Source organism: Diabrotica undecimpunctata, chromosome 10, assembly GCF_040954645.1.
Source record: "Diabrotica undecimpunctata isolate CICGRU chromosome 10, icDiaUnde3, whole genome shotgun sequence".
In the NCBI taxonomy this organism is placed as follows: domain Eukaryota; kingdom Metazoa; phylum Arthropoda; class Insecta; order Coleoptera; family Chrysomelidae; genus Diabrotica; species Diabrotica undecimpunctata.
In genome coordinates, this window is record NC_092812.1 from 15,387,589 (window position 1) to 15,405,664 (window position 18,076).

At 34.0% G+C, this 18,076-nt stretch overlaps 1 protein-coding gene across 4 annotated transcripts in view; it reads right to left on the minus strand.

Moving 5' to 3' along the window:
- Window positions 1–867: 867 nt before the first annotated feature.
- The window catches only part of Nrg (Neuroglian), a 114,392-nt gene continuing 97,183 nt past the window's right edge, over window positions 868–18,076 (minus strand). For 3 of the 4 annotated variants that reach the window (XM_072545831.1, XM_072545830.1, XM_072545832.1), the window contains exon 11: window positions 868–7,060. In XM_072545831.1, coding sequence (XP_072401932.1) covers window positions 6,942–7,060 — 119 coding nt within the window. In that variant the 3' untranslated portion in view covers window positions 868–6,941. Of the gene's footprint in view, window positions 7,061–16,133; window positions 16,232–18,076 lie in introns of all 4 variants that reach the window. The other variant, XM_072545833.1, reaches the window with a different exon arrangement.

Genomic DNA, 18,076 nt, shown 5'->3' on the forward strand with positions numbered 1-18,076 from the left:
CTAAATACAGATAACTGTTTGTAAACATTTGCAAGAATTATAACATTTGGAATTGGTGCCGTACATTTTTCAATGACCTTAACGAATGGGGGTTAAAATCAAGGGTTGCGCCCTAGATCTCCCACCCCTGTTACCATCCGATATGTATTTTTGTACGGCATTAGGTCGCAGATCATTACTTTTCTATTACCTACCAAACATATAAATGCCGTACAAAAATATTTGACCAAAATAACCGCCCCCCCTGGAGTGGTAAGTTTACCTTACCAGTGGAGCCACATTTAGTGATAAAAATTGACGGCATAATTGCTAAAGTTGTTATTACATATTGTAGTATTGATTTATGTGATTCAAGCTGACCCCTTAAAAATGTTCCATGGACTTGTAGTATATAGCGCGAGGATTATAATCCGACTGCTGCACCGGTTGAGTAAGCATGTTGTGTTGAAATTTCGTCGCAGGATTCACTGTAGACACCACAATCTTTGAGAAAATTGTTTGGACCGGTACTGGCAGCCATTTTTTCACACATGCCATATTTTTCATGCCGACAAACGTAAATACCATCTTTTGTATTGTTGAAAGAGTGCCATCTGTTAGTGATTTTTGGTAAATTAAAGCGGAATCTGTTTTATGCACGCATTTACCATATATTACATTCAATAACTCGATTTTGGGTAAAATGTCAGTTACGAGGTTTTACGTCCGAACCCCTCAATTTTTAAGTTTGTTTGTGCAAGGACTTCGTTAAAAATATATCGGTTTTGATTGTATTTTCTCTATTCTTGGATGTCGATTTATCTTACATATCATTTCTTTTATTTCTGGATCTTCGTAGAAGTTTTTTTATAAAAAGATAACACGGTATTAATAATAATACTTTATTGTGCAAAAAATATGACAATTTCATTACCTTTTAAATCAGTTTTTGTATAAAAAATCTACAACTAAACATTAACCATATACAATAATATGGTGAGAAAAAATAACTAAATCACTATACTGTATACCATGGTAAACAAAATTAACTAAGTTAGTGTTATACAATAAGCAGAAATAAAATTAAAAAAATATAATTACAATATACATGTGTGTTTCCAAAAGTCATTTTTTAGATTTGATCTATAAAAATATATTTTCCTTACACACAATTAAGGCCAGAACGTTATATTCGTATTTTCACATTCAGTGTCGATTTTCATCAAATGGATGTTTCTTTTGGTAAAAGAAATTAACATATCCATTGCAGCCCAGTAAAGACATGTATTCATATTAATATAGATTCCATACAGTGAAGGATTTAGGCTAGTATACAACTCTTTAATGACATGCATAGGAATCATCATCACTATCATTAGAATAAAAATAAGTTTTTTGTTTATGATGTAACAGTTGATACCATTAAAATATTAAATTATATCCTAAAGGAACATAGATCATAATTATCTAGTAGATTCAAAAAAGCAAGATAAGCTCGAGTTCACACCCATCGGTGGGCGTATCGTGACTTCTCAGATTTTCATTGGTTAGAAATCTAACCAGTTTTGAATGTAGTATAGTAACCAGTTTAGTATAGTTTTCAAATAAATATCCTATATGGTCCATTAAAACAAATATTTTTGATGGTACATAATACAACGTGAAAGGATAGATAACAAAATACATGTGTTGAATTCGTCTGGCTGGTGGATTTTTTATATTTGTAAATGGCGGCCCTAGAAGTGTCTGTCACAAATTACATATCAAAAAGACAAAAAACAGCGTAATTTTATACTTTTAAGTCACAGTAAATGTAAAATATATAAAACGACGTTAAAATATTACTTACAAATTAACGAAATGGTCTATATAAAACAATGTAAAAAGATATCGGCATTAAAAAAAATATATAAACTTTTGTGTTTCTCATACGTCTCTTTTTGAGTTTTCTTCTCTTGATTCTTCCAGAGTGAACCTCAGAGATTCTTCATATTGAATGATAGCTATCACTTGTCGAAACGTAATCACTGCTACGAACAAACTGGTCTCAAACATTGGAAGGCTTTTATACATCAACCTTCGAAGAAGAGATCCAAAGATCTACTAGATACGAATAGGAACGATCTGCGAATTATCGTAGATCTCCTGTCGGGACACTCGCCTCAAGGGGCGGACAAAATAGGAATGACAGAAAGTGCGAATTGCAGATTCTCTCGACTTCGTTTGTCTCCTAAGGTCATAATAAATGACTTTGTTAAAAAGGTTTTGCTGAAGGGACAACTATAATCTAGGGATGTGGCACAATAGACCTCTTAGGTCGAAGGATTATTATTTTTTTTTTTTGATCAAATTGTGGTAGCGTATCATAGAGAAAACCAAAATAAACAAAAGGCATCAAGGTTTATTAAAATTCGATTTTAATAAACCTTGATGCATTTTGTTTGTTTTGGTTTTCTCTACAATAGGTTACCACAATTTGACAAAAAAATAATAAAATTTTTGTGACTGAAAAAAGTCGAAAAAAGGTCAATTTTTTCAACTGCCCACCATTTTGTTTTTATTAAGAATTGTTAATTTTTCTGGTACACTATCACGTAAGGGCAGTTCTTTTTTAAAACCTTTCTCGAATTTTATGTTTCATATTTGCCGTTCCAGAGATTAGCTGTCCGTCATGGAGCAGTAATTTTTGGCGCCATCTATAAAACACACGAACAATGAAAAAAAACTTTTTTATAATCTTCAAAAGTTAAATAATAGTATCAAAGAAATTTAATTGGAATAATAAGCTACAAAATAAATTGTTAAAAATGTGTGATTTTTTAGCATTATAGACGGTAATAGTACCTTAAAGAGTGTAAATTGGTTTGGTTCATTAGTCAAGCTATTTTTTTTCTTCTTGGACCTGGAGATGACATCTGTCATGTCCAGGGTTCTCTATGTATTTATTATAGTTCCCTGGAGACGTTCTAGTAAATACATATCGAAGTAAACACGAATTCGTAAGGAACGTTACTATTAGTGATATTGTCTATTACTGTGAACTCGTGAAACGTATAGAATTACATGAATTGCGTCTATTTGTCATATGTACTTGATGACAGATATTGTTAGAACCGTCTTCTTGAGGGAGGGCGTCTCTAACTGTGCTATTAGAATAGACCATTTTTCCAGGTCAAATCGACCAAGTGCCTGCTTGTGACCTTTGGAGACACGCTATATATACATACATACAACTTTCAGCTGCTTGATACAGTTATCGTAACCTTATTTGTACAAAAAATATAATTAATTTTCGCAAATAACTAGTAACGCAGTTATAATAATATATAATAATTATAAATATATCAAAATATATTACCTAACCAACAACAGTGCAAAGCAATAGTCCTGCAATTTAGTGCTTACAAAATATTTTCTCATACTTCACACATAAGAAAAGCAGTCTAAAACAGTTTTGGAAAAGATCAGAAAGGTTTTGCTCTAAATCATATCAATTTTTACGAAAGCTTCTTTAAACATAACAAGCAATAAATATGCTTATAAACTCAACCACAATAATATTAGCACCGCCTGTCTGTGATTCTATCCATTCGCTATGTGATTTAAATATTTAGCACAATAACATACCAATTGCATCACTGCCCACTGACTCCTATTTATGCAATAAATTTGACACGAAACAACTGTTGGAAACTGATTAACAATGATCGTTCATGGCTACAGCAAGAAGAGTAAATGTTGTTTTTATCAAGCCGATGAACAACTTGACTCCATTCATTCTCCAACTAATTATGATAAGTCTCTCACTCATGTCTTTATAGTGATGACATGAACACATTATATACATAAAAAGTTAAGATTGTGTCTCTTATGCTGAATAAAATTTCTATCTACTTTTTGAGAAGTTCCTATTTTGATTATATGTTATTGCTTTTGTAATTAGCAGCCTCCATGATGCCGAAGCTAAGAACTTTTTTAAATAAGTACTGGATAGCTTAAATTATCTTCATACAGTGATACAAGAGGTGTAAGTTGTCTTAGTTCAAAACAATTCGACGGGACGTCTATTTCGTATATAAAATGGATTTTCACAACCATACCTTACAAACTTTGTAATTGACTTTTGGTGAAAGTTAAATTAAAGGGAAGTAGGCATCGAATTTGTTTAAACTAAGTGTTTTTTAATTGCGCTCTGTACCTTCAATAGATCTATAACCATCTAGCCCTTAAAGTCGATAAATACGAAATTTGAAGAATATACGACTAGCATATTTGACAAGGTTTTAGTTCGAAATCACTTGTTAGTAGAGCATCAAGATCGAAAACATATGATTAAGGAATCATCCACACTTCTACTCTATTTTTATTGTCTAAATCTCGTCCAAGCATCATCAGTATAATTATTATTAAACAAAGAGTATATATTCATCATTTTACTCATATTCGATGCTTGCTATTAGTTACATATGTTCGGAAAAGCTTTCGCGTTTCCAAAAATAAAAAGAAACGGTTAAATAAGGTCAACATTATTATAACAACTAATATCAAACTTATTTAGTTCCCTCAATTTAACCTTCCGACGACTCCTTTTTTGAATCATCTTTAAAAGTTACATGATGTGATTTGGAGTCGGCACATATATGTCCTTGAATAAGACTAACGTTTGAAGACTATTCAAACTGTGATGTAAATAAATTTGATATTCGGTTTTATAAATCCAGTCGTAGTGGCCTTATTGATCGAATACGACCTACAGAGCTAGATCAGTCTATAGAGTGTGGCTGCAAAATTCTTTGTAATACTTTAGCAAAATAGTCAGAAATCCTGAATCTTTTATTAACTTTCTAAACTCACTCACGCTCGCAGACATACAACACACGTTATATTTATATATGTACAGGATCTTCAATAAATACCAATCGGACCAAATCATTATCTTTTATTACACAGAAACTAAAGTTGTTCTTTTCCTTGGTTTCAAGACTATATATATATATGATAAATACAATACGATAGCCAAGAAATTACGAAGAGATGATACACAATTTGGAAGCCAAATGTAGCTCTATAATGTCCGATACCAGTCATATCCTGTATAAGACAACATTTTCTTAACAAATGCCAGATCAGCCTGATAAAAATCAAAAACCCTGTTCAGAAGTAGCAGTGTACAATTACGATAATATGTCAGAAAATAACAGTAAACAATATCTAGGAAGCATTTAGCTTACTTCCAATAAGAAAGTTTGGAAGAGTAGATTTTTATTTTATGAAATATTATCCTGTACTAAATCATTACAAATTAAAAGGTACTTATAAATTAAGTTGGTTTATATTGGCAATGACCAGGCTACTCTTTCCAGCAATTTCATTTATATCTCACTCTCAATGGTTAATCAGATCTAAGATCAATATTATAAAAACTATAAAATTATAATAACAAACTTGAATTGATCTGCGTCGAATTTGATTGTGTCCATCTCTGGACTCCCATCTTCACAAACTGTGTTCCACCTGAGTCTCCAGAAGCAGGTTTACTCAACAAGAGTAGCCCAAAAGAACACTCCGATCGTTGCTGCATCATCTTTGACAATGTCTTTTGTCAAGTGTCGAAGCAGTAGGCGGAATGTTAGATGAAACACTCCGTATCAAGGTCTCCCCATAAGTCCGCAAACTAATTTGTCATTACAAAATTTAATTGAATTAAATTAAAATATCATTCAAATATGTACGAATTCGTTGCACCTTTTGTAAATTTCATCATAACCATTAGTATATACTGAAAGAGCCACAGGATTGGGTTGCTTGGCCATGACCTTTCTACTAGAATTTGAAAAACAAAAACAAGACAAGCTATGGTGTGTCAAACTGTCATTTTAATAAACTGTTTATTTGATATACCCTGCTAACGGAATTAATGTTAACATAAAGACCGGTTAATATTCGTGCATTTCGTACCTGTACAACTGTCGTAGTGGTTAAGAAAATAAATATATTTTGATCTAAACATTACCGCCATTCGGAAATTATAAGTCACGGGGCGATTATAATACAAAGAAATATTGGAATGTTTTCATGAGGATAAATAAATACCTGGTACGAAATACCTCGGAATGAATTTCTTTAGGTTTAAATATGCATCTAATTTAACAACACAGATAACAACACAATACAGAACGAAATACCTTATTGGTGGTTGTCGAGCATGTATGCGTGTGCAGCTATAAATATTATATCTGTCAAGTTAAAAATTCTTATTTGGCAGATGAAATACTAAGCTTGAGTTTTGATTCTGAATAGGCTGGCGTACTGTGTTAATGTGATGCTAATTTATGATAAAAAATTATCTAGTCAATGAATAAAATTTCGAAAACATTTAACTTTAAATAAATTTGATAAATAAGGCAGTGTCAGTAAATCATAAAAAAGAATTACTTCTTTTTAATAACACTTTTATCGGTAATAACTTTTGAAAAGCAATAACCATCAAACTTCACTCTGTACTGTTTTTTGTTATAATTAAACTAAATGGATTGTATTTAGTTTATGTTTGGTAAGTTGCATCTGGAGTAAAGTTTGTGATAAAGAATTTGAAAAGATCAACACATTTTCGAGTATTAGAGAAAATTTGCACCAATACAATGAGATTCAATTGAGTACATTGTGGTTGCCACAGAGAGCTGAGCAATATACAAAATATATAAAGGGGTAGTACGCAACACCAAAAAGTCTTCAATAAATCAATATTAATCAACAAAAACCCTTACACTAATACATTATACAAATAATTCAGTTATTTTGATTATGATTAGAACTTACTGATATGGACGAAATCAATTTAAAAAAATCACGGTCGTGGCAAAAAGAACACATTCTAATGGCATTAATTTCATAATTTATAATAAGAGAGAGTTCTTGATGAGATACAACATATAAAGCTATTTCCACATCCACGATTTTATCTAGACATAAGTGCCCATTGCGTTATTATTTGTTCCCTGCACGGTCGAAGAAAGACCTAGCTGCTTCATGTTACTGGGCACGTACTGCCCAATGAAGGACCCGTCCTCCGTGAAGCGACCTAAACAAAGAAAATAATACAATACATACAATTTTAAGTTGCCTTTGGAGTAGTATATTTGGAAAAAAGCTGTCACATTCTTGTTAATTTTGAAAAGTTTTTTGGAAGCATATGTTTCTTATCGCAGGCTACAGACGGAGCGGTGGATCGAGCAGAGGTTTGATAAAAGAAAACATTAGTACTGAAAAAACTGAAATAAAGACTGAAACGCGATAGAACGATTGTAACGATCGCGCGACCACACTACGTGGTAGTAAACGAAGTTCCATGCGTGTTTCTTAATAAAATAAAATAAATTAAAAACCTTTGCTCTGTGCGTAGACGATAAGAAAGCTATGCTTCCCCTCCTCGGTCACTCCCGGAGTGCCACATTCTGTGTTTTATAATTAATACATTCAAAAATACTAATTTATAAATTTTCGCAAAACTTATTACACTCACGACGACCACTGAAATCGCTTAAGTTACCATTCCTTTTCGAGAACTGCATTATCTTCCATGTTCTGGACTATTTCCTTTATTTATAACTTTCCGGATAACTCTCCGGACTTTCCCGTAGCCTACATCTAACTCATTGTTTAATATCCCACAAACACCTCTTAATTTATAATAAAAAGTAGAAAACAATATTCTGTATTAGATGTTTCAGAAGAAGTATTCCACAAACAACCACGTAGAATGGAGATAAGCACTTTCGTCTACAGTTCTTTCTTTCGTTTAACCCCGTTTTTATATTTTTTCTCTAATTAAATATTGTGGAAAATCGTAACAGAAACCATTAATAATACAGCAAACCTACCATCTTCCTTATTATCAATACGCTCCTGAACGAATGCTTGAAAGTAACAACTGTAAGCTATACTGGGACCGCACTATGCTCACAGGTAAACCTGTGGCATATAATAGACTGGATCTCATACTAGTTAATAAATTTACTAGACAAACAACACTTATTGATGTGGCGATATCTAACACCAATAATTTGCGTGTTAAATACAACGAAAAGATCGCCAAGTAAAGAGATCTAGAAATACAAATTAGCAGACAATGGAGAATGGAAAGTACCCAGACAGTACCTATTATTCTATATACTACTAGTGTTATTCCCAAAGACCTTCTAGAGAACAGGTCTAAATAAATATCTCGTATAAGACCATGCAGAAAGCTGTACTACTCGCGACATCCAGATGTGTACGAAAATTTTTGAGAGATACTCCAGCATACCAAGTCATCAAGGGCTCGATAAGACGGAAAGAGTCTCACCAGAGCTCAATCCTTTTGATACCGTAGGTATCTGAGATGAGTGAATTTTCCCCTTACAGAGAGTGTGCGCAGTATGGCTAAATCTGGACCCGTTTAGAGGTATCTAACGTTAAGCCCGGAGGATTCGATACGCAAAATGGCCAAAATATCGAGGTCATGGGTGAAAATGTTATATAAATATCTCGGAATGAAACAAGTGCGAAAAATTTACCATACACAAATGTAAACAAAACATTTACATTGTTTACATATTAACGATAAAACTTTGTGTGAGGCACTAAATACCTAGGCATGTTCCACGCTTAGCATTTCGTATTGTAATACGAAATTAAATAGTTTTGTGGATCTGGAAGGATATGAACTGATAGTAGCACAACCAGCTGGATGCATAAATAACGTAAGTTAAGGTATCAAGTGATCAACACAACACTCACATGCACTATCCTATATACACTTATCATTTACCCACATACACACTTTACCTCCACCAAGCTCACTATCATAAACACATAAATAACTAAAGAAACAAGCCAACAACACACAACCAATACCTACACAAACCCACACATTCACAACACCAAACAGTGAGCACCACAGACACTCCTTAAAAGTCACATCCAAAATCATAAGGACAGGGAGAGATTGGTTTTCTGTGGTTTCCCAATCTCATTGCACAACGATACCTGATCCTAGGTGAGGACACAGCCACAGCTATCCTCCACGCGTTTAAAACCAAACAAAACAAAAGGCCAACAATCTGAAAAGGACCGTTTTTTTTTTTCGTTTGAAAAACGGCGCCCAAAACGTAGGAAATCCTTCTGGCACTCCTGCTTTACAGCCTCCACTTTGTCTCGGAGAGCTGCAACATGAGACTCACGTTTAACCAACAAAAATACCACCATTGAAGAGGCACAATAGCCTAAACAAGGTTAAAACGAAAGGACGTATCAAGTGTTGCATAATTAACGAACAACGTGGGGACTAATAAAAAAAATTGAAATATAATGTATCAAACGATGACCTCTTTCATTAGAAACATGACCTCTAGTAATACTTGATTAGACGAGCATAGTTTAAAAACACAAGGCACATTACACCAAAGGCGAAGCATTAAATACAAATAATTGTTAAATGTCGACTTCCCGTATAGCGTATAGTGTAACAAGAGAAGGTCAATAAACACGTGATGGACAATTACGACATCGAAGGATATGGCACAAGACAGAAAGATCTCGAGAAATGTAAAAATGTATATCGAAAAGACGGACCATATAAAGTTTTAGTTACAAGTTACAATTATATGATGGCTTGTGTTCCAATATCTACTGGGAATAAATTGCACATTATAATATTTTATTTTTGGTGCGCATAAAATATATACAATATAGAATTAATTGCATACAACTTTTATGATAATAACTTACCTGAAAAGGATAACATCCTTACAACTGTACATTATTTGAATATTAAATGGAATGGCTGTTATGAAATTACCTTACCAAATAACTGAACGTTTGATATAAATAAGGGACTAGGTATCAAAAGATTTTTTTAAAAAAGACGTTTTACAGCTGATCATGGAGAGTACGGCAAATCTATTAACTCGATTGGTAAAAATAAAAATAATATGTTTGTATTTATTCGATTTTATTTTAAGATTATAAGAGAGTATGGCGACATAAAATTGGTCTCTTCATTCATTTTGTATCATTTGATAAGTATCTTGTCGACGACAAAGTGGTAGTGCCCCAGTATCCGTGGTATCTCACATCCGGGGTAAAAAAATATGTAAAGGATTCGTTTTTCGGTATCCCATTTTTAAATATTCGCTTTTTTTATGTTAGTGACACTATGTTAATAGTTCCGCATACCATGGAGAGATAGGGAGAGAAACGAGGAAGTCTTAAGAAGGGCAAATATTGAGAGAGCAAGAGAGAAAGAGAGAGTTACTCAACTTGATATATATATATACAAGGATTTCCACAGTTTTCACTGTATTCCTTCACTCAACCGTTTTCTCCAATTTTTCCTGTTTAGCCAGTCCCCTTCCTGTAGGTTTCTTCTACTCATTGCTTCGTCCACCTCATCTCTGAAAGATCTTCGGGGTCTGCCTCTCTTTCTTCTTCCTATCGGGCTCCACTCTGTTATTCTATTTATCCACCGATTTTGGTCTGCTCTTCTGACATGTCCGTACCATGTTAATCTCTTCTGTTCGATGTAGTCTATTATGTCGGAGTTCATTCCCATTCTCCTCTTAATCTCCATGTTATTTATTCTGTCTCTTCTTGTTACTCTGCAGCTTCTCCTTAGGAATTCCATCTCTGTTGCTCTTATTTTGTTTTTGGTTTTCTTATTTATTGTCCCATTTTCACACCCATAAGTGAGGATACTTCTTGCCATGGTATTATATATTTTTTTCTTTGTTTTCATGCTGATGTTCTTATCCCATAGTACCGGGTTCAATTTTCGTATGCAGTCTCTTGTTTGTCCTAGTCTATTTTTTATATCTTCCTCCGTTGTTCCTTTGTTTGATATTATGAAACCTAAATACTTATACTTGTCTGTTCCTTTGATTTGTTTACCTTCGTCTATTTCCAGCTGTTTTATTTCTGTATTCTCCGTTGTTAGGTATTCAGTTTTCTTTAGGTTTATTTCCATCCCATTCTTTGTATATTCCTGCTCCAGTTTTCTCATCATAAAACTGAGGTCATCCTCGTCTTGTGCGATCACTATTTGGTCGTCGGCAAAACTTAGCGTATATAGATATTCGTTCCTTACTGGTATACCCATTCCTTCGCACTTTCTTTTCCATGGTTTCAGGGTTTTTTCCAGGAATATTTTGAACAGGGTGGGGGATGTGGAGCAACCCTGTAGTAGTCCCTTTGTCGTCTTAAATGGCCTGCATATTCTATTGCCCGTTTTGATAGCTACTTCGTTATTCTTGTAGAGTGCTTTTACCGCGTTTATTAATCTTCGTGGAACTTCAATGTCTTCGATATATGCTTGGGTCCATTCTGCCGGTAAGTCTTCTCCATTCAGTGCTCTCTCAAACATTTTATGTATCATACGGAATAACTTTTACGATCCGTTTTTTATCAATTCATTTGGTATTCCGCCGGGGCCTTCTGCTTTTTTGTTCTTTAAAGTTTTGATCGTTCTTTTTACCTCAGCTAGGCTTAATTCGATTTCGTCATGTGTGTAGATTTCTATTCCGTCTATTTCTGATTGTTTGAATTCGGGGCGGTCTTCGGTTAGCAATTTTTTATAGTATTCTTGCCATTCGTTTTCTTTGATTTGACCGATCTTGATTTTCTCTGTCTTATTTCTTTGGAGCGACTTTAAGATGCGCCATGACTCTGAATTTCTCGTTCCTCCTATGTGCTGTTCTATCTCTGTGCATGTTTTTTCCAATCTTTCATTTTTTTCATTTGCTACTTTTCTTTTCACTTCTTTATTTTTTTTTTCTGTATAGTTCCAAGTCCTCATAGTTTTTTGTGTTCAGGTATTTTATATGTTCTTTTTTCTCTTTTATGCATGTTAGTGTGTCTTCGGTTAATTTCGTAGTTTGTTGGGTGTATTTTTGGTCCACTTCTCCAAGAGCTTCTAGGGCTGCTGTCTTCATGCAGGTTTTTATGTGTTCGTATGTTTGTTCTAATGATTCATACCGAAACTCTTCTAGCTTTTGGTCTAATCAAGGATGATGGATTGGATTAGACTCAACTTGATCAAGGTACGAAAAATTGGATACCTGGGATACATCCTGAGATGTAAAAAATATGCAATTCCTCAATTAATTATGCAAGAAAAGACTGAGGGCAGAAGAGAGGTAGTTAGCAGACGAATGTCGTGGCTACAGCATATAACGAACTGGACAGGCATGAATAACACTGGCGAGCTTTTGCGTGCCGCAAAAGACATACGTCTTATTTATTTGTGTCTGTGCGTCGCAAACATTGCGCATTAAAATAATGACCATGAAGGGAGGCACTCGTGACGAGTAGAATAGTGCTAAACCTAAGAGAAGCCGAAGTGTTGTTTTAATAAACAAGAAAGTGCAAATTTTGGATATGGTAGAGATTGAAAAGAAATCATTCGCATGTATGGTGAGATTTTATAACATGACTAAATTAACTATGAAAGAAATTTTTAAAATTAGTAAAATTAGTGCAGCTTGTTCTGTTTCGTAAGAAACTGCAAAGGCTGCTGCTAACACATAAGTTTAAGTCGAAAAGGCCTTGGGAAAAACGTTAAGTTTTTATTGTGAGCCGAGTACAGCTGCATAGGTTCTGGAATAGAAAAACTTTTGTAATAGTTGCATTTCCTGATAAGAAGCTGCATTATTTCCAACCGAGCTTAAGCAAATTATTGACAATGGGGAATACGAATGTAAACAATTTTTCAACTGTGATGAAAGAAAATGTCCAACGGGATATACATTCAGAAAAATGAAAATTACTCTCCCGCATTTAAAGCATGGAGAGCCTCATTAACTCTACTTTGTGGCAATGCAGATTGACAAAGCTAGTGTTATTTACCTTTCCAATAATCCTCGTCCTATATAAAAATAAAAAAAAATTCATATGATGTCATAACTTACATAAGAGATGTTGGAGGCGAGGTATTAATTGATTTGAACATTTTAGAAGTTAATGAGCATATACAAGAACGCAACGAAATATTGACAAATGATGATTTACCACCAACAATAACTCATCTTCCTAGGAAAACATGGAGGAGGAAGAAGAAATTTATTTAAAAAAAACCGAGTAAATACTTGAACATTTTTGAGGAGCTTTCCGGATTGCATAGAGTTTGAAAGAAAAGAATGGACTACTTGTAGAATGAGGAATTCAAGTTACGGATGCCTCTGCAATAAGTCTTCAATGAAATTAAAAGAAAAAGAAAATAACCCTCCATGCCAATGTTTTTCAAGTAGAAAATTTGTGTCAACCATAGAAACCTGTTCCATAAACGTGGTCTGCATCAACCAGCGATTTAATAAATAGATCTCTTTCTAACAGCGGCCCTTTTCGACTTCCAGATAGGTTAGGATTATGACCAACGTTGTATTGTTTTCAGTTTTTACTGTAAACTTTTAATGCAAAACGCATAAAAAATTGCCATAGATTGCTTTTCGACCATCATTATAATCTCATCATAGGAGCACTAAGAAGAATGGAAACATTAAATAATGATGGTGAGTACATCATCAAAATACTGTACATGTGTAGCGTGTAATGTAATAACTTCTAAGATTTTATATGATGTACTTATGTCATTTATATATCTATATTCAATACTCTATAGGTCAGTTGGCATATTTGTGATAATGAAATGTGTTTAATGTACAACGTATTATTCGCTGATACGGGGGCAAAACTGAATGTTCAAATAAAATTGAATTAGATTTTTAAAAACTCAACCGCAGGCAATGAAGTTAAAATGTGGAGTATCTTTTTTCTTCCAACTTCTTATATGAGCGTAAGAAGGATCTGCAATAGATACTACGATAGGAAGTAATGTAACGTTTTTTGAAGAATTAATTAATTACAATTACATATATTAGTTAAAAAAGTGTTAAAATCTGCTTTGTGTACTTGATGGTAAAAATAATATAATATGAAACAACGTTTACTATTCGAGACTATGTAAACTCTGATAACCGATTAAACTTACAAAAAGATTGATATTTATTGCTATTGGAATGTCGCGATGCTTCGAGTGGCAATACTCTCTAGATATTGTGTGGATATATAAAGATCGCTTTTTGTTATTAGAAAGTTAGTCTGTAAATGGATTTTAAAAAGCAATTGTACAAATAGATGGTAAGAGTAAATACATAATGTGTATAAAACGGACCGTTATTTTAATTTAACGTTACAATATTTTTGATGAAAATATTATTTTCGATTAGAGGAAACGATTCCAAAGAGTTTACAAGGGTTAAATAAATGTTGGTTTCGATAATAAATTAATCATTTGGTTTGTGTTTCCTTATTAAAATATTTTGTCAAAATAAAAAAAATGTACAGCTAAAATCAAGCTTTTGGCACTTAGTCCATTATTGTCACCAATTTTTTTTATTACAAATTTTTCTTTCAAACAAATTTAAAAACGACACCATTTAATAATTATCCCGACCGTAAAATATAAAAACATAAGCTAATTGAGCAACCTAAAATATCAAATCTAATATCTCTCATATTTGGCGGTCTATTTGAAATTTTGACATGAGTTGTAAGATATTGTTAAACTGTTTATTCGGGATGTTAAGCCGTTGTCTTCTGAGATTAGTTCTCCACGTTTCGCCAACACTAGGGGTTGGCATATTCTGGAGATGGTACTGCTTCGCTTGTAAGCTGAAACTGACGCCACATTGTACTACGAAGGTCATATTTATATTTTCTACTCGCCTCACCTCCACTGGTTTCGGCGTGACGGGACGTGTCGTCATTTGTAACTTTTCTTTTTGCGTGATTTGCGGGAATTGTGTTTGTGGATTTTAATATCGGTATCCATGTTTTGTTAATTCTTAGTCCTTCTTCTATCTGATTAAAATTATTTGGATGCTTATATATTTCCACTGCTTCCCGATATAACCGTGGGTAATACTGTGATGTTTTATCCAGCATCTGCGTTTCTTCAAATAGTATCCGATGTTCTTCGCTTCTCAAAGCGTGTTCGGCAACGGCGGATGTCCTAAACGACAATGACATTTATTTTCGTTTATCCTTGTGTTTGTGTGTCTTAACTGTTTAACTAACTAAAAAGGTAAATTCTATGAATATTAGACCTATATAAATATCTGAATGATAAAATAATATACAGTATTTTTACAGTTTTGAATGAATTTTAGAAACACATTATAACTTTAAATTCTAAATTATTGAAAACTGTAAAAACGGTGTATATTATTTTATTATAGAGATACTTCTAGATATTTTATCATAAAGAACCAATATTCATAGAATTCACCCATCAAATATTTAAAACAACTTTTTTCCCAATCTACGCTTTCTAACATATTCAACCTTCTGGAACATATTATTGGTGCATAAATAAAGTGATTTTTTTTTAACTTAGTTTTACTGGTAATAACGTTTCTTTTATTGTTATTTTTTGCTAAAAAAATTGTCCCAAGGACTTTTGTAAAATTTCATTTTAAATGTGTACTTTAGCTCTTTCAAAAATATTCCATAAGTTTTCCCTGACAAGTTGCCCTTTTTCAGTTATTAAACGTTAAAGCCATAAAAACAATTTTCGACAAAGAAAAAAGAAAATTTCTTTGTTTTTTTTTATAAACTTTATTTTTCATAAGATTATTTTTTCCTTAAAAAGTAAGGTTCTTTTGTCATTCGCGAAGAACAGTTAAAAACAGTTTTTATTACATCTTCGCTTACGAATAACTAAGTATTGGATTTTAAAAAAACTTTGTAACATTTTTTGCTTAAAATTTAATTATCTATCGATCTTTCTGAACGTAGGCTATTTGACAAAACTTTCATTTGTGCCCTGGCTAACCGTTTGAATAATGGCAACCATGTTTAAATTGTTATTGGTAATTATGATACTGTACAATATATTGAATATACTTTTCAGATAGTTGCTTTACGCCAAATCCTGAATTATTTTGTTGTACGGTGTTATTTAGCTGTAATTTAACACGGAAAAAATACACGCCATTGAATTAGAAATAAAACCATACCTAAATAATATTTGAGGTTGCTCAATGGATGATTGTTAGTAAGCAAAATAGGTTTAACCTAATAAGGCAAACTCTTGGTTAGTGTTATACCTATAAAAACCTTACACATTAAACAAGTGTCGCAAATCCTTGTGACGTGGTTTCTCCTTGACCCTTCTTTCGGCCATACTGTCCAATAAATGACCCATCTTCATTCATACCCTCTACAGAAATCATAAAAAAAAACAAAAATAAAAAAATGGAAAGAGAGGGCGATTTCAGCCAATTTCTACCATAAATGAGCATGCGCTTTACTTACGCTTATACCTACAGACCTCTCAGAATATTAAAAAGCTGATGTTTGATATTAATTAATCAGTATATCATGAAAATATAAAAGAAATAACTTCACCATAAAATATTGTAAATAGTTATACCGTTAGGATATAGGACCATAAAGCCTACAAGAATGTATATTGTTAAATGTTTTATAAAAAATAATACATATTCGATTAAGCCAAAACTAATTCCCGTGTGTAGCATGGGCCTCTCAAGAATATCTCCATAGTTTTTCTCCTGCTTGTCGTAAAAGGCGACTAAACGGAGGAGCAGTCGTTCTCTTGTCCTGTCGCGGCCACTAATTCGTGTGAGGCGAGCGCGACGGGGCAAGCTAAGGACTGCTAAGTGAAGTAAGCGTGGTTAGGGAGTGGAGTTGCCATACGTGCGGTCATCTACCCCAGATGGGAGCAACCAATTCTAGCTGCTCTGCCATACCATCTCTTCTTCACCTATCTGGTTGTAACCCCAACCCTCACACAACTTCTATAGACGACGCTCTAGGTTTCAGTGCCACATCTCCAGTCTATGGCACTACTCACATCGCCAACGCATGGTCTACTCGACCCGATATATATTAGATGTGTCTATTCTACACTCTGAGTACAACCAAGAAAAGGTTATCCTTCCTCACACTTTACCTACATCCCCCAAGACACAAGGTAAATGTGAAATTGTAATAGTTGTATGCACCCCCCTCTATTTTAGGCCTCTACCGGTATAGGGAGCGCTGCAAATATGGACCGACTATTTCCCCTGTACTCGTGGGATTAATATGAAAATTATTAAATCCTCAAACATAAAAATTTAACCCCAGGGGACTCATAGGAGGACCAACTACGCCATTAAGGCTATTCGGCAGACTCTGAAAAAAAAAACCCACCACATCAAGTAATAAAAATACTTAGGACGTAATGCGGGCTCGTTTGAAAGATAACGAAAGACTTGAGGTTTCTGGATCTGAGGCACAGAGGAGGCTGGACCGCAAAATGCAGAAACGAGGTATTGACTTACTTCATATTCCTCAAAATAATACTACAGGGAATGCCGAATTCACACAGGCTGTTAAACGGGCTGTGTCTGATAGAAGCACCCCGAGGAGAAATTAACAAAAAGAGAGCAGAACTGTTGCTGCCTCCTCTAAAGGGCTCAGCGCAGCGGTAACTATAAAGCTGCTCTTGCTGGGATAAAGACGGCAGTCATTCCCAAAGAATACCCAGACAAATCTGTATCTGAGAATGACACTGGGGCAATAAAATTTGCCCTTTCTAAACTTATCGACGAGACTCCTTGCACTCCTTACCAAGGAAACCGATTCACGGATGGGTACTATGGGTTGATTTTTGCTGGCGGGAACTCATTTAAGATGACAAATGACTTTTTAGAAGAAGACACGGAGTGTAAGGTCGTTAGGGTTGAAAAACTCCCAAAATCCATGCGCGTGCTGATATATCTTTCAGAGACTAAAAATGAGGATCTGAAGGCTCTATCGACACGAATTGGAAAACAAAATCCTGAACTCAAAATCGTTGGGAGATTCTGGGCTCCAGACCAACCACGGAAGGAGGACTGCATATAAGTCTCTTGTTTGATAAGTAGTCAGAAGAGCTCAAAAGTCTCCAATGGAAGCCTAACTACTTTTTCCAGCCGATAGCTAAATAAAGGGATAAAAAGGGACTGTTGAGAGGCCCAAAAATTAATAAACTGCAAATAAGATCGTACAGGTCAATTTG